Below are 24,148 nucleotides of genomic sequence, written 5' to 3' on the forward strand. Positions count from 1 at the left end.
GGAGGAGGCAAAACAAACCTGATAAAATAAACAGATTAAGTAAAATGTGACCAGGGAGTTAAGAGTGGCAGTTGGAAAAAAGAGAGGAGATATCTGTCTTACACACTTTTGTTGGCTGTAGCTATACAGGAATGTCTCCTCTATCATGGCGTTTCTCTATCTGACAATCTGTTTGTCTCTTATTCTCTTTTTCATCTTTCTAACCTTGCATATGTTTTTTTCTTAGCACGTCGCTATCTCTAACCCTGTTCTATCTCGTGCAGGCTCCGCCCTCTACTGCACTATATGGGTAATACTATCCTCCAATAACAGCACATACTTACCCACTGAAATTTGTATTAGCATAGCCGGCCAATCAGGACGTGCCTACCTGAATACGTGCCCCACAGTATATAAGGCAGTACACACAACTTATCTATCCTCTATTGTAGCCACTGACGCCATGTTGATGGATTTGCATGCACAATTTGCTTTTTACAATAGCATTGAGCAGTCAGGTTGCATAATCTCTACATCCAGGGATAATGCACCTCATAATGGCTTAACAACAACACAGAGTGGGACCTTTAGATGCCGGCCCCTGATGAGCCAGCTTTCTGTTTACTGAGGGTCTGGCTACGGAAATCATTTAAATTGGTTAACATCAGCCTTTTAGCTGCTGCCCCTCAGCTGCTTGCTCGCCCGCAAATGCTGCGTTACAGGGAGTGGCGACTGCAATTTAACAATTGAATGAGAATGGATGGACAGGACACTAACACTGGACGATTCTCTCCAGCTCTGCAATGTCCCTCCTCCCTTCATGGGTGTTGAGGAGATGAATCTAGCCTCTCAGGAGGAGATACATTACCTGTCGAGAGACAGGCGATGTCGGCCATCCCCACTCACGACAGACAGAAAGGGTTATACTCTGCATACTTCCTGGTTCCCAGAAAGACAGGAGATTTCAGACCTACTGTATTTTAGATCTTCATCTTAAATGGCTGCATTTCTTGTAACACATTCCACACGCTAACAATCATGTTCGAGGTGGCCCCGAAAACACAGGAAATTGCTGCTGTTAGACTCAGGACTTGAGAGAGAGTAGGTGGTTGGTGGTAGGTTTGTGGCATGCGACGGAGGTCCTCCAACATCAAACCTCCTTGAGTTACAGGCAGTATTTCTGGTTCCCTTCTGATTCAGGGAGGCATGTGTTGGTGAGGACTGACAACCCCCTCATGGTGGCATACATCCACAGGAAGGGTGGAGCTCAGCCCGCTGCCCTGTTGGTGGTGGCGGAGAACTTATGTTTATGGGCTTCAGAGCAGCTGTTGTCTGTGGAGGTTCTCTACATTCAGGGTCTTGAGAACGAGGGTGCCAACCTCTTGTCCTTAGGTCGGCACCCTCGTTCTCCAGACCCAGAATGTGGAGAATATTAGACAAGTGGAGGCTTCACCCTGAGGTGGTGAAGCCGATTTGGACCCGGTTTGGGAAAGCAGAAAACCCACTTGCCACTATGGTTATCCCTGGCACCACAAGATGTTTTTGCACATGCGGCATGGTCAAGAAAGCTGTTTTACGCCTTTCCCCCACTTTATGCATATTGAGGTTGGTGAATGTGAGATGGTATTGGAGGAAAGTATTACCCATCCAGTAGAGTGCTCCACCTTTGCTATTAGAAGTAGGGCTACAATACTGTAACCTTCGTTTTAAGCTCTCTCTTAACCCTGTGTCTCTCTCGCACAGTCCGACTCATGTATCTGTCTCATCTCTCTGATTTTTCTCGGCCCAGAGTGGGGTGGCCACCTGGTCCATTAATCAGACTTGGCCAGTGTGGACAGCAGAGCCCACAGAGTGTTGCCTTTACACTCCCCATGCAAAAGTAAGCAAATATTTTTTGGAGAGGAGAGGAGAGGAGAGGAGAGGAGAGGAGAGGAGAGGAGACTGGATTGAAATTAGTTTCAGAGTGGGAAAGTGGTCCTAACAGGACCAGTAATCTCAAAGGCATTGGTTCTGCTTTTGAGTAATTTTTTTGTTTTACTCTGCCCCTAACATGTGATGGAATATATAGGTCTAAAGACTGGCATTCATTAGGAAATTTGATAAAATGCATTAGTCATATGGCCAAAACTACCAAGTCAATCAGAGAGCTGTACTGCCCTTTCTATTTTGTATTCTCATGTTTTTCTAAGATTATGTAAATTTCAACACTTTAATTAACAGTAGCCCTTTTATTGACCTTGTACACAGGGAACACTGGAAGGGTTGAATTGAATACTGCATTCCTGTACATATATTCACTGTACTAAACCTAGCATTTACCAATGCAATAATACACTGCTGTGCAAGAAAGCAGAATTCAACCTATACATTAGCGAATCATTTAATAACATTTTAATTTAATGAATGATTGAAGTTTATGATTAAACCAGCCACAAATCATTTTTTTTAGGTTATTAAAAACTATGTGTGCACAGATAGGGGACAACAGATAAGACGTCCTTAAATTCCTCAGAACTAATGACACTTCTTGGATGAGTGCTGAAACAACTTCAATACTCAAATGTTGGGGTCCTTAATCGTTCAGAATACGCTGGTGGTATCACAGAAAAGGTCAGACTCATCCAGTTACCCTCTGTTAGGATTACTTTCTGTAGATTATTAGGTTTGATTTTACCCATGGTTACAATATGCTACATGGATGACAACGCTGTCACTCACATGAGGGAATTCAGACGGGACCCTGAGTTACTGCTCATGACATCTTCTATATGGTCTGCTGATTGGCCCACCTCGTCTGCCAACAAGGCACATCCAGTTGGAGTTTATAGAAGGAGCAGAGTATTGATTTGTAATCTCCTGCTACATTTGCCAAAGCAATCTGCTGTTTTTTTAAAATGTATGTTTATACTGTTATTAAAAAGTATTCGAAGGTTGAAAAGTGCTCAATCAGCAACTGTGAAACATGCACATGCAGCTTTGGGTGACAAGTGATTTTGTATAGTTTAATTAGATAAGTGAATGTTAGGCCCTCAGCAGTCAGAAGTGCCATTGCTTGTAACCGGTGATTGCCAGCAAGTTTCAAGCATTGTAGAAGTAAGTAAAAGTCGGTAACCTCATGGGGAGGGAGAGGGTATTAAAATTATGTGTTACTTTAGCAAGACAGATCATACACCTTTTTTAAAGCCCATCCTCCTGGAGATTTATAATGACAGTCCCCATTAGAGTCCTCACAAAGGGGAAGGGGTATGTTTAGAGAAAACCGCCTTTAAGCCGTAGACATGTGTCCTCATTTCCTTTCACTCCCCATTTTTACACTCTTCATATTTCTACACATATACTTATAGGTTTTTAGCGTACATTGTTTGCAAAGTGACAATATTTTGCCATTGTTTGAGTGTGAGGCAAAAGAAATGTGTAGGGTTTTAATAGATCACTGATGCTACCATTGCAACAAAGAAATAATGTCTATGGTTATGGAGGTCTACCCAAAGGCACAATTTAAGAACTGTATTTAAAAAATGTACTTCTGTCACACAGAGCTTTAATACTTTCACTGAGAATGATGACAACCAATGCCATGCCTCTCTCTACTTCTACGATTATGATATCCTCTACCTGCTATAATATTTCTGTTTTACTTCTTTATTTTACACATTTCTACTGTATGTTTTCCAGTCCAGAAATTCTGTTTTGTGTAGTTAATGCTTCTACCATTACTGTTTGGTGCTACCTCAGGGATCATTAAATTTTCACATCATCCTGTCTTATCTTAGTAGAAGACAAGATGCAGCAATAATAGCATGTGAAAGCAGTTGTAACCAAACCGGACTTATTTACACTAAATTGCACTGCAAAAGTTATCACAAATACTCTCAGCAATTAACACTAAACTTCTGCTGATCTAATGCTCTAAACAGTGGTTTGTATGTTGTTGGAAGTTGAGTTAATTGGTGAACATATTCTGATCCACACTTACACTGCACATTGAGTTGGACTTGTGCCTCTCGACGCTTGATGTTAAGCCCGTTGTATGGAGCAGTCTGGCACCGGTAAGCCCCCATCATGTCTCGGCTGACATTCTTTAGTCTCAATCTGCCATCGGATGTCTCTGTTGTGGTCCTCCCTGATGGCATAAGCAGGTCCCTCTCTGTCCGTGACCAGAGTATAGGTGGACGTGGTTTGCCATCTACCACCAAGCACACCAGATCAACGTTACCTCCTTCTCGCACACTGACCACCTGACCACCTGGTGGAACCGACAAGATGGGTGGAGAGACTGGAGGGAAGGAAAGGGCAAAGAAAAAACAAAAGGAACAGGAAATAAATATGTTTTATTCTCTTACCTCTGCAAAAATGGAACATAAATAATATATATGAAAAGTGCTTTCTTTACAATGACACAAACTGCTGCAATAAAGGAAAACAATCTTCATACAAGTTTCAATACAATGGTTTCTTCACAATGAAGCCAAAGGAAATCTCATATATTGTATCTTGTCAGCATCTACTAAAAAACAGTTATAGTTAAGTATACTACTATTTCAGAATAAAAATAAATAAAGACTGTGTTATATAATAAGTGTGGAGGAGGACATAACTTAAAAATTGCAGATAGTGTGAACAGAAAAACTTGATAACAGACACAGACGGAGAATAAAAAGTTATAAAATAAACTGACCTTTACAACAATAATTTCATGGACAATCACAATTTCAGCATAAGAACATTAAACAAAGATTACTGCTCAGTATTTAAGTGCTAATATTATGGTTATGCATACACAAACACACAGAGACACATTTGACAAACCTCTCACCAGTATAGTTGCCACCAAATACAATATTTACAGCCCATTGGCACATTTGGATTGCATTGTCATTGCTTGTGTTTCGAATATAGAGCAATATATTGGCCCATCCAAGAATTTTTGAGTGAGGTATTTCACTATAGTGGACAAATGCATATAAACTCATGGAAATTGCCTCATTCTGACAGAGTTATAAAATAAAATAAAAAAAGAAAACCTCACCACTGTTCTGTGAGATGTTGACATCCACACGGAGCTCCGGTACCCTGCTGCCTGGGAAATTCGCCACACAGCTGTAGGTAGCCAAGTCTCTGAACTTCATGTCCACTATCTCCAAGCTACTGGTGCCAGGTGCCATGTCTGGGTCACTGCGCAGCAAGATCAGGCTATCCGAGTTGAAGACAGGTGCACTGTTCTTGTACCAGGTGTAGTTGACCTTGTCCTGTGGGGTGGCATCAACGTGACACGACAGCTTTAGGTCCCGTCCCATCTGGATGGTCTCGCTGTCCTTGTTTGAGTCAGGTGTAATCTGGAAGGTCAGGTTACTCATTGCTGTGTGTGGTGGTAGCGGGGTGAAGAAGAAATGGTGAAAAGGGTCAGTTCACATTTAAAAGGGTCTACAAGGGGCTGCTGTTGAGTAGTTATTATGCGTATATAGCTAGGACACTGCTATCAACAAATAGGTAAAATAAGGACATCTGCAAAATGCGTGTACATGTATAAAAAAAAGGGGTCATCTGTATGATGCATACAGCGGCCAAGTATAAAAAAAATAAAAAATACAAACCCGGGGGAGAGCGATAATTTTTCGATCTATGAGATTAAAGTGGCAAATCTATGAGAAAATAAAGTCTCAGCTTTGCGAGATTAAAAACTAGCAAATCTACAACAAAAAAGTAAAAAAAAATTAAGATTGAAAGTCAGAAAAATAGTGTTTTATGTTTTTCCTCAAGTGTTATGTTTTGGTCATTCGATTTTCAATTCACAAACGGATATTAAAAAACAAAAATGAGTGGTTATTTGATTTTCATTATAAAATACTAAAATCAAAATTGAAATACAAGGCTTTTTATTTGATTTTGTTTATGATAACACAAATAAAAATCACTAGAAGACAAAAGCGAAAAAAGGACTTTTTTTCATATACTCCGACCGGAAGTTACCAAGTAAGAGCACCTGGAGGACATTGCTGTGTCGGAGAGGGATTAATGTCCTTTATTTGATATTGTAACTTGCAACAACACATCGGTAAGGTCCTGAAGTGTTTGACTGTTTGTAGTTGTAATTTGTTTTGTTCACAAATGCAGAATTCGATCTTTATGGCTTATTATTGTTGAAACGCTAGCTTCTTGTTGCAATAGCTACGGTAAGCATTCAGGTAACGTTAGTGACAGAGTACCATTATTATTATATGGATAAAATACAGAATGACAACCTATAATACTTTATTGATATACTAAGAGCTATAATTAACGTTAGATATAAGGCCACAGAAGCTGTATCGTTGCCTTAGCCTATATTAGCATAGCTATTATCTTCCAAAAAACAACAGACCCGTTAGAAGAACTGTAACCAATGTGTTCTGATAAGTTATTTTGTCAAAGTTGAAGGGCTATTTCCACTGATCTGCAGTACGTCACTGTTTCACCAGTCGGGCGCCATTCACTGGTATGGTCCCTATCTGCAAACATTCCATCTGGTGCAGTTACCGGTCTTTTCTTGGTGCTTTAAAAATTTATTTACACACTTCTAAGAATCTACAAGTGATATTTAATATTTGTACATGGACATGTATACGTCTAATTAGTAAACAAAATTGACTTTGATGAGAGAAAGCAGTAAGAACACTTGGGCGGTTCTCAGCCTGAGTGGCTCAGGTGGTGGTTTACATTAAAAATGGAAATTAAGAAGACTTGACGGTGTATTATGGAGCTGTTAAAGCATGTCACTTATTGTGAGGGACTGAAGTGTGGTCCTGAATGTGTTGACAGCATTGTTTGGACAACAGCAGCTCCCAGTGTTTATGGCGAGGAGATCCGGGCTTTTGAGTAGGGCCAAGGGTAGCACGCGGCTAATTCACAGGTGACAGCCATAGACCCTATAAAGACTGTAATGTCAGCGTCCCTTTGAACGTCTACTGTAAATACAAAGCTAAATAGGGCCATTTAAACAATATATGGTTACGAAAGTAAGAAGTTAGATTTAAGTTTAACACCAATAAATAAATGTAGAATATTACACTGGCATTTATATTTGTAGGTTAAAAAGAAGGTTTGATACAATTTAAAATCTGTCCGACTGGTTACATAAATCATATGTAATATGTAATTATATGGTGCTGTTCTAAGATACTCAAGCAAAATTAAATAAATTGAACACAACCGTAAAGACACACTACCATAATAGCAAATTGAATGCTTAGCCTTGGTGGCTAATTTACATTTTTTAAACTTTAAACAAAAAAATAACACATCACATCGGTTACAGTTATAACGGGTCTGAAAATTGCTATTTGTAGGAGGTTTTTTTCAGAAAAGCTGTATTTCATGGCTTATTGTTGTTTTGAAGATTATAGCTAAACTAATATAAGCTAAGGCAACGATACAGCTTCTGTGGCCTTATATCTAACTTTAATTATTGCTTAGTTTATCAATAAAGTATTATCAGTTGTCTTTCTGTATTTTATCCATATAATAATAATAATAACGTTACCTTAATGTTTACCGTAGCTATGGCAACAACAACAAGCCATAAAGATAGAATTCTGCACTTTTGAACAGAACTAATTACAACTACAAACATTCAACCCCTCAGGACCTTAACATGTGTTGTTAAGTTTAAATATCAAATAAGATGCATAAATCCATCTCCGACACAGCAACGTCTTTTCTGACTTTGAATCTAAAAAATGTTCTACTTTTTTTCTTGTAGATTTGCTAGTTTTTGATCTTGTAAATCTGCAAGTTTTTTTCTCGTATATTTGCTAGTTTTAAATCTCTTAAATTTGTAACATTTTTGTCAAAATATGACCTTCCTCCCCTGGGTTTCATACTTGGCCCTAATATGCTGTCGTACATCTGTGTTTTTACCATGGCAAAAAACAACAACGCATTTGACATTCAACTTGCCACATTCTTAATACAGAAATGAGCTGGTAGAAAGTCCAAAACTGAGAAGATGGTACGATTAAAAAGTAGTTTGTTAGCTCATTAGTTAGTGGAATTGATGACTTGTTGCAAATGGTGACTCAGTAGTAGTGTTGGACGATATGACCAAAAATGTGTATTAATGTATTTTATTTTAATTCTGACGTTTTTTTTTGCAAACTTCTTCCCACTCCTTTTCGAACATGCTTTTCTTTATAGCAAATGTTTGTCATTCATGTATTTAATTATGTTTTCTATTTTGTGAAACATTGTTATTCTCTGTGACAGTTTCTGTTCTCCTGTTGTTCCAAATAAAAAAAATTAAATCAATCAATCAGGTTTTATGTGGCTTATTCTACTGTCAGGAGTACAAGGAAAACAAAAACATGCCATTCAGCAGTAGTGTTACGAATTCTTAACATGTCAAAAATTGTTGTGTGTAGTGATATTTTTCCCTAAAAGTAAAATAAATGTGTGGGTTATTACTGTTAAAAGCTATAAACATTATGTGCATGCAGTTAATCATGCTCCCCTCTCAATAGACTCACAGCTTGCCCTGACTGTAGTTCTCTTTGCAGTGAACAATATTAAAAAATGTCTTAATAAGAGTTAGTTAAGAGTTACAGAAAGAGAGAGAGAAAGAGAGAGAGTGAGAGACAGGGAATGAGAGAGTGGAAGAGAGGATGAAGCAAATTGTGAAGGAGGGAGCGACAAAAGAAGCCATATACAGAATAAAATAACAGGGGGATAGGAGGAGGGGGTAGGGAACAAAATCAAGGACAAAGAGGAACTCTCACACTGTCATATTTAATTTTCAGTTTCAAAGGCTGCGTTTCCCCAACAGATTTCCATGTTGAATACAAAACAGCTCCCTGTTTCCCCACCAACAGGAGCGGCAGGCAGCGAGGAGGAGAGGGGAGCTTGATTTAAACTCTTTTAGAACTTGTTAACAAGATGCTTAGGTGGAGCCATGGATATGAAGGAGTGGCCATATGTTTAACATGATCCTGCAACTTCACCTGGTTAGTATGGAGACGATGCTGTGTGTGTGTGTGTGTGTGTGTGTGTGTGTGTGTGTGTGTGTGTGTGTGTGTGTGTGTGTGTGTGTGTATGTCCTTCACTGTCTTGCCACCTATGCTGGTGTGACTATGCGTTCAGGCCCATTAAGCTAACATGAGAAACCCATCCAGCAAACGTTCTCTGCAGTGTTAACTAACAGAAGAGATTGTCGCTAATTGCTTCCACTCCAGTCTAACTAATTGGAGTGAATAAAGATGATTAAAGGGACTAAAAATAGCCAGAGGGAAGGGAGAATGGAAGTCTTCTGTTTTAACAGCAGGGTAATTAGAAAAAGAGTGATACTTAACCCGCCTATTCTGACAAGATTCACATCAGCTCTCTCTAATGATGGATCAACTGCTCGCATGTCACACAGCACACAGACACATAAATATATTTGCACAAATTCACATATTGCAGTCCATGAATAAAGCTAGCAAGGACTGGACAGATGGCACTTTTTATTTTCAGTAAGGGAAATATTCAGCTTTGAATGCCTGATATAGGCACAGAATAAAGTGATGAAAATGTAAAATACATGTTTAATCAAATAGATTCAAGAATACTAAGATATATTTAACAGATGTGTGTGTGTGTGTGTATTAGTTATTAAAATAATTAGAAAACACTGAGTAAGACTTTCGATGAAGACCACATCTAAAGTGCATTATAAGCACATTCATTCACACTCATAAACACACATTATGCTTATTGATGCACTATATCAACAGTCATAAAACATTCTAGATTTGTCTTTAAATTATCTGAATGATTAAAGTTTAAGTGTCTTATGGATGTTCTTATCAACTAGAGTTTGTCTGATGGGGCTGAAAATACATTAGGTCTACTTTAGTCACCTATACTCACCTCAACAATAAAACAGTCAATTGTTGTAAGCACTCATAGTATGCCATAATAGTCCAGATAGTATCATACATTATTGTATGTGTTAAGTAAGGTTAAGTACATATTGATGCATCTTAATTCTTTGCTATAATTATTCTTAGTTGGTGATAAGTCAAGTGTAATGCTTATCATGCATTTAAAATATTTTATGCTGCATCATATGATACCTTACTACAGCTGATTGTTGAGTATAGTTGTATAGTGTTGTGTAATAGGTGAGTATGAGTAGTCATAGTGAATTTTAAGCTCCGACAGTCATATCTGTAATGTTTTATGACTGTTGATACAGAGTATCAGAATGCATTTATGTGTGTTTATGAGTGTAGTCATGAAGCATGATCAATGCCATATACTTTGAATACACTAATAATACGATACTGATGTCGCCTTCATAGAAAATGCTACCAAAATCAGTTTAATACTGTCCCCTCAGCCATCAAAAGGAAAGAAACATATCGTGTGACTACAAAATAAATATAGGATTCAGAAAATGCACAGATTATTTCTACACAGACACACAGAATAAATGAGCATTCTGCATCCATTCCAGCAGCAGGGCACACATAATACATACAAATACATACTTTAAACCTCAAAGCATCAATATCCGATATCAATATCCCACCTTCTGTCACTCTGTAATCTGGGAACAAACATACACATGTGTTACTTACTCCTGACAACGAGATTGATGTTCTTTCGAGCGGGGTTGCCCACATTGTTGACAGCCGTGCAGTTGTAGAAACCTGCGTCAGCCGGTGTGACAGCCCGCAAAATCAGCGTTGGTCCCCGAACCTGTGCGCTGAGGGGAAGGGGGCTCGGGTAACGTGACCACATCACAGTAGGGAGGGGGAAACCTGCCGTCACCTCACAGGTTAAGAGTACATCTTGCCCGGGATCTACCACCACCGTGTCGTTCACTGACAGCCGGATCATTGGGGGAGCTGGGGGGGAGGGGTTGACACAGGGGAGGAGGAGAAAAGAAAGGGTTACAGTAAGAGCAAACCACTTTTATGATTTGTGGCATTCCAACCATAGCTTGTCCGGGTGTACAGACATCTCTACCTTTAATAGAAAATAAAAATGTGAAGACACCTCTCTAGTGACAAACTTTGCAGAGATACAAGTCAGTATAATCAAGGTCAGAGATTTTAGGTGACATAAAACATTTTTTTTAATGGAGGGGAACTTGAAAAGTGAAAACGGGAGTATGTGTTATGCTGGTGTATGTGCCTATAATGTATATAACATAATTTTACTTAATGTGTCCCCCTAACTCCTTGAATATAAGGTTCTGCACCTCACAAGCATGTTTTTTTAAATTAATGATTTCACATCCTGGTCTTTAAATAACATAACCTCTATCAGTAAGTTACTGTAAATGTCCTGTATTTACTTGGTATCCAATTCAATCCTTCCTTTTAGTAAAAATCTGAAAAACCTTGATACCTGAGGACAAGGCAACCACTGGTGTAAAAGAATGATCAGGATCAATGAACTCCCAGATGCTTAGAGCCACTTATATATTAGAATATTTCAAGCGTAAATCTCAGCACACACAGGCAAAACTTGACACCCAACCAACCAGGCAAACATCAGCCAGTTGTACTTTCTTATTGCAAATGTGATGTAGTGTATGAATATGTGTAAGTGTGTGAGAGAGAGAGAGAGAGAGAGAGAGAGAGAGTGTGTGTGTGTGTGTGTGTGTGTGTGTGTGTGTGTGTGTGTGTGTGTGTGTGTGTGTGTGTGTGTGTGTGTGTGTGTGTGTGTGTGTGTGTGTGTGTGTGTGTGTGTGTGTGTGTGTGTGTGTGTGTGTGTGTGTGCGTGTGATCCTGTGAGCCATTGTGCATTCATGTGAGGGTGTTTGAATTTCCAGCCTTTTCTCAACAGTACACTAATCAGTAAACCGAAGGTATTTCATGTTTTTTTTCCCACTGCTCTTATATTATCCAAAATGCCCCAAGCCACTGTCATTTTCCTATGACCCAACAGGAAAAGTACAGGATGACCCAAATCCAACTGCAGAGCAGGAAAAAAATGCTGTTCCCAGACAGAGATCAATTGGACCCCAGCAGTAGAGCAGAGAGACCGAGGGGTACAAACATTACACATACTGAACAACTGACGAGGAAGGAGAGAATAAAAGACAGGACTGAAGCAGGAGAGGTCAAAAGGGCCAAAAATAATAAAAAGGGATATTAACCATCTAAGAGGAGGTTTGGAGAGAGGAAGGAATCATACATTGTGTACTGTATGCACAATTACCAAATAAAGAGTGAAAATGAAACACAGAGATTATTTTAATAGTTGGACACTCATAAGGCAACTCATAATATGACTCAGTAGTGTGTATGGCCCTTGCATGCCTATGCACTCCTGACAATGTCTGGGCATGTTCCAGATAAGTAGGCATATGGTCTCCTCCCAGACCTGGATCAGGGTATCAGTGAGTTCGTCGACAGTCCGTTGCAGTACTTGGTGGTGTCATATGGACCGACACATAACGTCCCATAGGTCCTGAATTGGATTTAGGGAACGAGAGGGTCAGTCAATGGCATAAATGCCTTCGTCATTGAGGAACTCCCTACACACTCATTGTCCTGCATCATGAAGTCACACTGCTCCAGCGTAAGGTCTGAAAAACGCTCTGAGGATTTCATCCCTGTCCCTAACAGCAGTGTACCGTTGACTATGACAAGGAGGTCTGCGTGACCCTCCGATGATATGCCTCCCGAGACCATCACTGACCCACCACCAGATCGGTCATGCTGGATGATGTTACAGGCAGCCTAACACTCAACATGGTGTCTCCAGACTATTTCACGCCTGTCACATTTTCTAATTGTGAACCTGCTCTCATCTGAGAATGGAACCAATGTTGGACCTGCCAATTCTGGTGTTCTCTCCCCGAACTCAATAGAGCTGCACAGTGCTGTGACTAGAGGTCCCACTAGTGGACATAGCGCTCTCATGCCACCCTCATGGAGTCTTTTTTGGTCAGAAACATGCACACCCACATTTTGTATTTTCTCTGGCAGTGCTCCCCCTGTTCCTCCTTGCACAAAGGAGCAGATACCGTACCTGCTGCTGGGTTGATGCCCTACTACGGCCCTGTGCAGCTCTCCTCGCGTGAGGGCTGCCTCTTGTTATCTACCCATGCTCTTGAGACTGTGCACACAGCAAACCCTCTTGCAACCACTCACAAGGATGTGCCATCCTGGTGGAGCTGGACTACCTGTGCAACCTGATTGGTTGCATGTACTACCTCATGCTACCAGTAGTGACAAGGACACTAGCAGAACACAAAACGAGAGAAGAATCAGTCAGGAAGAATGAGGAGAGAGCAATTGTCTGTGGCCACCACATGCAAAACCATTCCCTTTAGGGGGTTGTCTTGCTTTTGCCTCTCTATTGCACCTGTTGTCACTTTCATTTGCACCAAAGCAGGTGAAATTGTTTCACAATCAATTGTCCTTCCTAGATGGACTGATTGATATCCCTGAAGTTTAACTGACTCTGTGTTATACTGTGATGATTAAGTGTGCCCTTAATTTTTTTTTTTAGCACTGTGTTTACACAATCCAACCATTGTGGTTTATTTAAAGTTGTGGTGGAGGAAGAGGATAGCATCCATTGTGAACGGCTTCAATGCAGGCCTCCTCTGGTCAATGGTTTGTCCAACAGCACTACAGTTCCATTCACTGCTGCTGCTTCTAGCTGGAATAGTAAAAATGTAAAAGTAAACCTAGCTTTCGATAAGTGAGATGGTGCTCTCTCCACCAGCCCACAAGATCCATGTTGTTCTGCATGACATGATTCTGTGTTGAAAATGGGTAGATTTTCCCGATCTTCAAAGTCCACTGCAGACCTTTTGGGTACCTGTCCAGCCGCCACGAAGGCAAGTCCTTAAGCTCCGGCTGGCCACGTCTTATCTGTCCTGTCTCATTTTGGGCTAAGACCAATATGTCATTGTAAAGCAATTAGCGGCCGATACCGATGATGTCATTGTGCATCTCTACTGCCAACTGTAAAAGACTGATTCCACTTGCCATAAGTCCAGTAGGGTCGGGTAAGTGCCTCACAGGCTACTCTCTCTAAGTAGATAATGTCACTCACTGGTGGATGTGTGTAACAAGGTAGGTTGTCTTGCTCAGCTTTTGGCACAAATATTGCAAATGGCATTTTAGCTCTGTGGCTTACAGAAAAGTAATTAATAAGTGTAGTGCGTGGGTATAATGTATAATGTATTTCACAGTGCTAAACTGGCTATAAGGTCATTTAATTCTAAATTGTGCACTCAGCAACAACCTAGTCATGCTAAAATAGCCATCCGTCATTCCCTCCATCCAGCACAAAACAACACAACACAGGCTCGCTCAACATGCCAGTTTCAGTATTATTTTTTTTTTTTTTACACAGGATCAAATTAATGTGTAATGTGAGTTTTTTTTTGTGACAAACCTTTGAAAAAAAACAACGCAATTCTGCTTCTCCATGACCATGACTTCTCCATGACTCCATGGCCTGTTGTATGGTTCAACTGAATTTCCAGCAACAGCAGTCATTTTCAGAAATATTGATAAAAAAACAGTTACACATGTTATAAATCAAATACTACTGTCAAATACTTCTATGCTAAACTGCAGACAGTCAAAATAAGCGAATGGCTTTAGCTATCTAGCAGCTAAATCTCCAGGTATCATTAAAAACTAAAGTTATGCAGAGTAACGTGTGTTTTCCACAAATTTTGTTGTGTGTATTTCACATATCTATTAGTGAAGAAATCAATACACTGTAAGACGTGTATATTCAACGTTTTATTTCGTGGGTAAAAGCAGGGGATGTAGTGTTAGATGGGGAATCTCCACTCAAGAAGGCAGGTTAGGGTGGTGAATGGGTCCCAAACCACAGAACTTTCACTTTTATGCTTGTTTCAGGTTTGCGTTCATGTCCTGCGTGTACTAAGCTTAACCAAGACGTTTTTTTGCCTAACCCTAACCGTCACCTTTTGGTGCCTAACACTAAACAGGTCACGTACCACTAGTTTTGGTGCCTAAACCTAACTGACATAAGAAGCAACTGTTGTGATACACTTCCAATTTGTCAGTGTAACGGTACACTTTCGTTGCTTTGTGAGAGCTCATAGGATTTTTTGTGCAGAACTTTTCGTACGATATCATAAGGACTTGTTGCTGAGAATGTGTTGTAGCCACAGCAGGTTTATAAGATGACAGCTTGTCAAGTCTGCATACAGTATCTGTGTGCTTGAAATAATTCAAATTAGTTGCAAGGCTTTTGCAGTAAACATACATCTATTTGTCTGTGTTTAGCTAAATTACTGCCACAGAAAAAACATCGCTGGCAAGGGGCGACTGATATTTGTGCCTTATGTAAAACCACTTAATGGTCATTCAGTGATATTTTCCCATAATAATTCTGGCAAACTGTGTTGTTAAAATCCTCTCCTCTCAATATTGCACTGTTTTTTACAGTATGAATGTTGGTGAAAGCCCTGTTTCGTGTTCAAAAGTAGTTCAATGTAAAAATAGGTTTTTGCATAACTTGCCACTGGACGGAAATGGGGTGACAGGAGGGTAACATTGAGAGAAATGAGCTTGTGACCAAAAATGTCCAAGTTTAATCCCTCCAGTGGCTAGAAAAATGTTTTTGGCAGAGTGATATAGAAAGGGCTCCCCCTCCCTCATCAACTGCAGTAAAAACACCTTGGGTCAAACCTTGGTTTCTTTACCAGAGCTGCTTCACTTGCCACGAGTTACTAATCTGTGGTAGTGAGCTCTCTGGTGCAAATTTGTATCTCTGTGTGTAACACAGCCCCTCCCTTTAAGTATTTGGCTAGTTATAGTAAACCAAGAAAAACAAGGTCATTGTAATCTGTTTAAAATGTGCTCAGTCAACCTGCCTCCTTGAATTATGTATATATTCTTTATTAAGCTGTCACATCGGATGATAATATTTGGTTTTCTATAGCAGCACATCATGCACTAGGTGATAACTCTATACTGTTTAGCATATGGTGCCATAATGATGCATTACTCTGTAAGGAAAATGTCATTTTGCGTCATTTTGGAGATAAAATAAAAGCAAGCAATAAACTTGGCTGCTGAACTTGTTGCACACATTTCTCCCAATTATTCTGTATATGAATTAATTTGCTTGATATATAATCCTTGTGTATGTATCTCCTCTAGCACAAAAACTAAAGAACACACATACAATGAAGAACTGGAGTTCGGTGGTATAATAAACACCGACTTTATTTGCCAATGAATTTGATTGATGAAGAAATACATTCTCTATTATGTTTAGATACTTGTAGAAAATAAACAAATTCAACCTCAGAGTCAGAACCAGGTGATCATACAGCAACCTGAGTAAGGAATTATCTGCAGCAGAATGTACCGTTTGTCACCTCTTCTACCAATACTTTCAATGTGGTGCCCGCGAAAAATAAAAGCGGAAGTATTTTAGATCGTGAGGCATTATTTTAGCATATAAGTGTGTACACCATACATGTGTACACAAAAGTGTCACCATTTTTTGTTTGAAAGTTTCAATTTTTTAAATTAAATATTTGTCTATGACACATTGAGTCGTTGAACATGAATTCATCTTTAGATTCTGGACGGGGTCTCTTAAATGACTCTACAAGGAGAAGAATCAAGGCTTTTGTCGACCTAAAAGAGAGTTAATCCTCAGTGAGAGATCGACCCCACAGAGTACAGAAAGCAATTCATTCCTCTAATAGACTTTATGCAGTACATCCTCTCATCTAATCTCTTTTTTAACAGATTTGAATCACTGTAATGAAAGAGGTGCACAGAGGCTCAACAACCTAGTTTACCAACGCATGTTTCCGTTTAGATAAGACCATGTGCACGCTGTGCACACACACAGACAGGCTTGAGACTCTCTTACATGGGTGACAAAAATGTGCATGCAAAAAACACACACTAATGGGACATCTCTTTATCTAACCTCACTAGTGATGGCTCTCAAGCTGACAACAAATTTCACTGGTGTAACAACTGCAATCAGCAAATAAATAGCACTGTCTACTTCCATTGTATCAAATCACGCTAGGAAAGTAAACTCCTGTATGCCAGAAGAGCTTTCTAAGTATTCAACAGACCTCCAAACTGTTACAGTAAAATAGAGTTTCAGGGCAAATAGCGGTATATTAAAGCCCTATTTGTTGTCATAATTGATTATACTGGCATCTTAAAGGTCCAATAATCAAAGAAGTATGATCGGTGCCCATCTGGTTTTCCTTGAGTGCACTGGTGTCCTACATGAATTTAAAATATGTGAAAGTCAGGTTAAAATTAAATGCGCTGCAATGTAAACAGTGAATAAACAAGAAATAAATGAAAATTACAAGAACAAAAAAGATGAAAAGTACAGTTTGTGAAATCTAAGGTTAAAAAGGAGAGATCACTATATGTGAAGGAGGGGGGAGGGATTTGAGAATTATAGCTTCAATTTCCTGGGGATGCGTGGGAGACGGTAACAGTGGGATCACCCAGTGCTCTTCCCAAAGTAATGGGATTTATGTGCATCACAGCGGTTTACAACCAGGTAACGAATGCCTCTCTCTTCCACACTCACTCTCTTTCTCACTCCCTCTCTCACTTCTTCTCTATATCAGTTTGACACCTCTATATCTTCAATATCAGTCTTTTTACCTGTATTGTAGTATATTGCATTCTCTATGACTTGCTTACTTTCTCACTGACATTATGTATTGCCTGTTTCAGATAGACAGGACTTAATTAACCCATGAGTTAAAGGTAGAGGGTTTATTAGGGGGAAACCAGCTGGAAATAAAAGCTTAAAGGTTTAAGAGGTGTTATGCTGGTTTCCTATGTTTGTGTTTTGTACCATGGAACAGTGTGTGTCCAGCAGTCAAAAATATGGTGACTAAAAGCTTTATGTTTATCCCTAGCTAGTGCCAACAGAAGGAATTGTCCCAGGTGTGATTTGAAGTGCACTGCACTGTGTCCCCCCAACGCTATATTGCTTTTTTTTTTTATTCAGGAATGAAATGTACTTTACATTAAATGGAAAAATTGAGGACATTGCTCTAAACGTATTCAAGAAATAACATTTAAAAACTCATAAAAACTAACAGAAATATAACAGAAAATTGGAATAAGGAGTCAATATGCCACATATGTCCACATAATAAAATAAAATCGTATATATAATTAATAATGTTTTAAAGAGTTGGTTAAGATTCACCAAAGTCACACAATCACACATACTAACTAACCGATCGAGGCATTGGGAGACCAGAAGCTCCCGTATTCTGCAAAATAAAATCACTGTATTCTTTGAATTAAAGACATTTTTTTGAAAAACAATATTCTTGACTGGGACAGAAGAAAGTGTGTGAGTGTGTCTTTGTTTTCTTCCATACTTAATGTGCGCTTTTGTGCGTATGCACTTATATTTGTTTGTATGGAAGATGATGTACAAATGTACATATCACCTATCCTTAAAGAACATGCAGGCCTTTATTGTTGCTGAAAATATACAACTGGATGAAAGAAACTGCAGACTTGCATCATTATGCATTTACAGGTACAGTACACAAATACAAATAACACGTATAAAAGTTTGATTGATACACTAAATGGAATGTAAAGTCAATTTGAAGACATTAGTTTCAAATCAGAACGAGTTGAAATATTTTAAATTTCAAACATGTCTAACATTTGTTCGGTGCATCTCATGGGTATGAATGGCTGCATGCTCACTTGTAATATTCTAGCAATATGTTTTAAAATTGGAAAGGTTAAATTCAGAGGGCACAAAAGTGAAATTCAAAGATTCTTAAATCTGTTACAGTGACTTCACGTTCTCCTGACTCTACTGGATTTGAGACTGGTGGAGAAATGTTCTTTTTTTTAGATTATGTTAAATGTGTGTTTTTTTAAATTATTTTCCCACACATAAAACTGACTGTACAGATGCACTACAATGTCCTACAGTACAGAGGTTTTACAGTACAGAGAGTTCTTGCAAATTCTCCATCGATCCCCAATTTTTCAAGAGGGAATGCATACGCAATAGGATTTGGCACCTATTGATCTCATCATATACTACATATACAATATAATACATATATTACACACTTGTACAACTGTCATATTATTGTTAAGATGGATTGTAGTAAGAGTTACAGTAATCAATAAAATACTGAATCAACTCTCCCATCATTCAGATTTACAGCTCGCTCAGAGGCTGTCAACAGCTTTAAATCACGGTGTGTGTGTGTGTGTGTGTGTGTGTGTGTGTGTTTGTGTGTGTGTGTGTGTGTGTGAAAATAATCACTTTGATTGACACGTAAAGCTGCTGATAACTAGTTTTTCAAGTTCGTCAAAGGCAGAGCTTTTAGAAACTGCCTCTTCCATCAGTCTCTGATGAATATTAATTGTAGACAGTTGTCTAAACCTGACAATTACTAATTATTGTGACAATTTAAAAGCTGTTTGTACATTCCTGCTTTTTTCCCACTTATTTTGTAGAGCAACTATATTCTGTTGCCCTATTTCACTGCAGGGATTATTATGGCCAAGTACCTTTAAGGTATTGACCGTAATAACCCAGTAGAATTGAAAATTCTCTATTCAAACAGTACCTGCTTTTGATCCTTTTTGTACCCAGATGTAGAAAATAAATAGACTTTAGAAGACAAGGATTTGTGTTTGATTGCATGGTTATCTGCGTGATACTAGACCACTATAGCAGCAGCTACACCCCTTAGGGCCCTATTTAGACAATTTATGGTGCATGGTCTAAAGTTCGTGGAGCAAGTGCATTAAGGGTGTGTCCAACTCAACTTTTGATACTTGGACAGGGCCTATTCTATGCGCAAGGTATAAGGCGCAAGGGGCAAAGAGGTAGCATTTTGTCTCTTCATTAATCATGGGTGTGTTTCGGGTGTAAAGTGAATGAATCCAATCAGAGTGCAAACTCCTTTGCAAACTTTTAAAATCCAGGTGCGCCTGCAGCTGGTACATTGCTATTTATATAGTGGTACAGGAAATTGGAGAAGTGTGGGTTTTTTTGATGATCGGATTTGATGAACAAAGTGGCAGACCCCCCACCATCTTATAGCCTTCAGTTCCATCAACCACTCCATTTGACTGCCTATGAGCAAATACACCAAGAACCTATTTCACTGAGGAGGAGGAGGAGGAGGAGGAACACTGCTCCGTGTGTAACAAGCATTATATGCTGATTGCCTCTGATGCCATCCAAATCAACTTGTACAGTTAAATAATCGTCCTGTAGGCTGTGGCTTTTTAAATTACGTATTGTATTGATGTGTGCATGTTTTCTTCAGCGATTTACTTTAATGACCAGAGAGGCTGCTTTCAGTAGTTGTACATTTTTCCATGTATGCGTCAAGGTCACTGTAGCAAATACCGTGGGACATTTAAGCAGCAGAACTAAAACCTGTAGTCATAAACTTGAGGGAACATAACTAAACTGTTTCTGAGCTACTGAAATAATCGTGAAGTCACAGTGGAGCAGCAGCTCTGGTCTGCTCTCATTTAAGAGAATGTAATTAATATTTTCCTCAATAATGATGTATTATTTCACCCTTCCGCAAATCAAAATGTTTACTCTTGACCCAATTGGTCAAGTATGTGGATTTACGATGGGGCCATGGATAGAACTGCAATCTGCGCATCACTAATGTCACTATCTGAAAAATGGAACCTTTAAACAGCAGGAAAACAGCATTAGCAATGCACCTGACCTAACCTCATTTTAACACCCCCACAACCATTGGCGCATAGATCGGTGAAAGTAGCTTACATCACTTGCACAACATGGCCGCAAGGCATGACAATGATAACTGCGTCCACCTGAAACTAGCAATGACGCATTGTGATGTACAGCGATTTCGGACGGGTGGAACCCATACAGTCTGTGGGGTAGTGGAGGCGTGTGCAGTAACTGTTTAAATTTATTTCGTTATGCATATTTTATGGTGGAAGTCAATCGAATGCAATTTACTTTTTTTCCGTTTTGCTCCATCCCTCCACATGTCCAAGCCTTGTTCAACTTTAAATAACATGACAAGCTCCAGTGCATTGCCCCCATGTTCTTTTTATGTGAGGCAGGGGAAGAGGATTTGGCCACCGTAAGCAGTTACTGGAAGGCAGCCCCATACTCAAATCCCAGGCTGGGATTATGATATAAAAATCAATCAATCCCCTCGTCCCAGTGCGGTGAATCAGTGGCGATGGCGTGACCTAGTTGGATAAATCTAATCTAAGCAGTGACTGAAGCCACAAGGACAAAAGGGAGCTCAGTGGGGAATAACAAAATACGATCATTAGATAAATGTTATAGAGGACAAAAAAACAAGCAACTTTGTTTTTGCTTATTTTAAAAACCCCTGTGTCCTTCTGTCTATCTCTATCCTACTATTTGCCCTGTGTCTATTTCATTTCCTCTGTTCTGTATTTGTAATTGTATTTTTGTCATTCTTGTACATTCAGTTAATTTGGAGATCTGAGTTGTGATTTTCTGAGATAACATGCTTACACTTGCATTTTTAACATTAAAAGTGGCGTTATTTTTTTCCTGTAGCTTGATTAATTTTAAACCTTGTATTACTTTGCCTATTCTTCTACCTTATCTCTTTATGTTGTCTCTTAGTGTTGAGGCTAAAATGTGGTCCAATAACCTTAACTAGCTAACTTTCAATATATCATTGTGAGTAACATGTTTGCGCATTTAAAGTACTGACACATTATTTGTGAGTGAGTGTGTGTGCAACTGGTGTATAGTTTGGAGAAACAGCATTTGGTAACTTGGGTTTATTTTAAGAAATGTGTTTCAGCAATCCTGTGTGTGTGTGTGTGTGTGTGTGTGTGTGTGTGTGTGTGTGTGTGTGTGTGTGTGTGTGTGTGTGTGTGTGTGTGTGTGTGTGTGTGTGTGTGTGTGTGTGCGTGCGTGTGTGTGTGTGTGTGTGAGAGAGAGAGAGAGAGAGAGAGAGGGAAGAGGGGAACAAACAAAATCAGAGGAAAGAAGATTGATACTGTATAACAGCTAATACATTAAAACATGTTTGTTTATTCTTTCTACTTGTAGATTTTTAAGAATAAGAATTAAGAATTAAGAAAGAAGAAGAATCAGAAGCACTATTGCGACTGTTTTCCAAAAACATTTGTTAAATTAGACAAAATGAGCAAGGTATGTACTGCCATATGCCTTAAGCCTTCATGTGTTCAAATAAATCAGAACCATAACACAGTTAGTCAGCGTTAATCTGTATTAGTCCACAAATGTTTCAGTCTCTTTTAGTAATTTTGGTCACACTCTGTTAAAAACATTTCTATTTCATCATAACCCATCATTCACCATCTCTGGTCCCATGTGTTGTCTGCTCTATTTGATAGCATGTCTCATTCACCGGGGGCTTATTAATTGGGGAAAAAAAGAAGTGGCCTGCACCAGCTTCTTTCTCATGCTCTTACACAGAGATGCCAAACTGTGTTTCTTCTCCTCTTAACTTTATCAGTATCTTATATTTTATCTTACCCACCTTCAGCTCACTTTAGAAGACTCCCAGGAATATATATCTCTTATCTGAAAGAGGCATTATTGCCCAATTGATAACCTCTCCGTCAGTTCAAAGTCTGTAAATAAAAAAGTAGTCGAGACTAAGTAAAAAGTCATAGTTGAGATGTGTGGCCTTCATACAAAAGTAGCATAACAAGAGAGGGAGAGACAGACAGACAGGGAGACAGACACAACAGCTGAATTCTCGCGATAACAGAAGATCACACAGGAGTCATAAACCATGAAACCACACCCAAAATTCTCTCAACTGTTATGGTCTGAAAAATAGTTGCCTCAACCAGCTACAGGAAGAAAAAATGACACTTGGTAGTTTTAGGTTAACTATATTTCTGTAAGTGATACTTAAGCGTTTTGGCTCAACTCAACTCAAACTTTATATATAGAGCACATTTTAAACAACGACTAAAGTGCTGTATAGGTCAATAAGCAATGCAATAAGAAAAAATACATATACAGTAAACAGGTGTCTAGCTTAGCCCTTTATTGAAAGCCTGGGAGAAGAAGTGGGTCTTCAATAAGGACTTAAAAACCTCTATGGTCTTAGCTGATCTAAAATGCGAGAGCAGGCCATTCCAGAGCCTAGGGGCAGACGCCGCAAAAGCTTGATCACCTCTGGTTTTTAGTCTGGTCCTGACGACTATCAGCAGCAGTTCATTTGCCAACCTCAGTGCTCTGGCTGGAGTGTGACAGTGTAAAATTGACAGTTGCCAAAGCATATGCAACTAAGTATGAACACACATGTCGTTTTATAAGCTCATGAAGTGGATCTTATGTTGGGATGAGGTCACTGTCGCAAATTTCCATAACGCATTAGTGGAATTCTTATTTCATTAGCATTGAGCTAACTTGAAAAACATCTCTGAATTCACTTTACCCATATTTTAAAAGAAGAGAACAGGACTGAAGGATTTTCTCGATGGAAAATATGTTTTTTTTTCGTCTTCTCCTGATTGACTTTGGTGAGAGTTTGATAGACAGATGGTTCGTCCAATCACCTGCCGGGTATGTTTTGAAAGCACCTGTCCTTTTCCAATCAGTATCCAATGAGGTCTTTTCAAATGGTTATGTGAAACAAACCATCTGACGAGTCAGGTTAATGTACTACTGTGGATGCATTTTGGCCACCTAAAAAAGGCCCATCTAAATTTCAGTTTTAATATACTTTTTTTATATTAAATATATTACTATTAATGTTAATATATATATATATTTACTATATTTTCTTTAGCTTTACCTTGCTGTCAGGCATTGCTTTCCTCCAGTTTCCACAGAAGGTCTCCCTTTCAGCCATTTATTCTCATTCTGCAAAATTCTTCCTCTGTGTACTCCAGCTCATAAAGGGATTCTCATCTACACAGTGAACAGCATTTTGTCATTGCTGTCATAATGACTAGTTTTTATTTTCTTGTATTTGTTTATTCCATAAGCCATAGAAAATCTGACACAAACAGCTGGTCTGAAGTGTAATGCAGTGTGGGGCACAGTTACACTTAGCATAGTGGTGACAATATTCTAAATATAGCATACACTCAAACCGATTTTTTTAAATTGGGCCTTAGGTTGGGTGACCAAAGTAAATTTTGCTGCAGCTGCTTCCCCAATCCAGAGCAGCTTCCATCCTGTTTGT

General features: G+C 39.1%; 1 protein-coding gene across 1 annotated transcript in view; it reads right to left on the reverse strand.

Annotated features, from left to right (window-relative positions):
- The window catches only part of mdga1 (MAM domain containing glycosylphosphatidylinositol anchor 1), a gene marked incomplete at its 3' end in the record, with an annotated part of 217,785 nt that overhangs the window by 58,578 nt on the left and 135,059 nt on the right, over window positions 1-24,148 (reverse strand). Inside the window, exons 6-8 of the mRNA XM_083912466.1 lie at window positions 10,572-10,841; window positions 5,009-5,338; window positions 3,956-4,255 (exon numbers count right to left, since the gene is read on the reverse strand). Of these exons, the coding sequence (XP_083768592.1) occupies window positions 3,956-4,255; window positions 5,009-5,338; window positions 10,572-10,841 (900 nt within the window). The remainder of the gene's footprint in view (window positions 1-3,955; window positions 4,256-5,008; window positions 5,339-10,571; window positions 10,842-24,148) is intronic.

Source organism: Echiichthys vipera, assembly GCF_963691815.1.
Source record: "Echiichthys vipera genome assembly, chromosome: 1".
NCBI lineage: Eukaryota > Metazoa > Chordata > Actinopteri > Perciformes > Trachinidae > Echiichthys > Echiichthys vipera.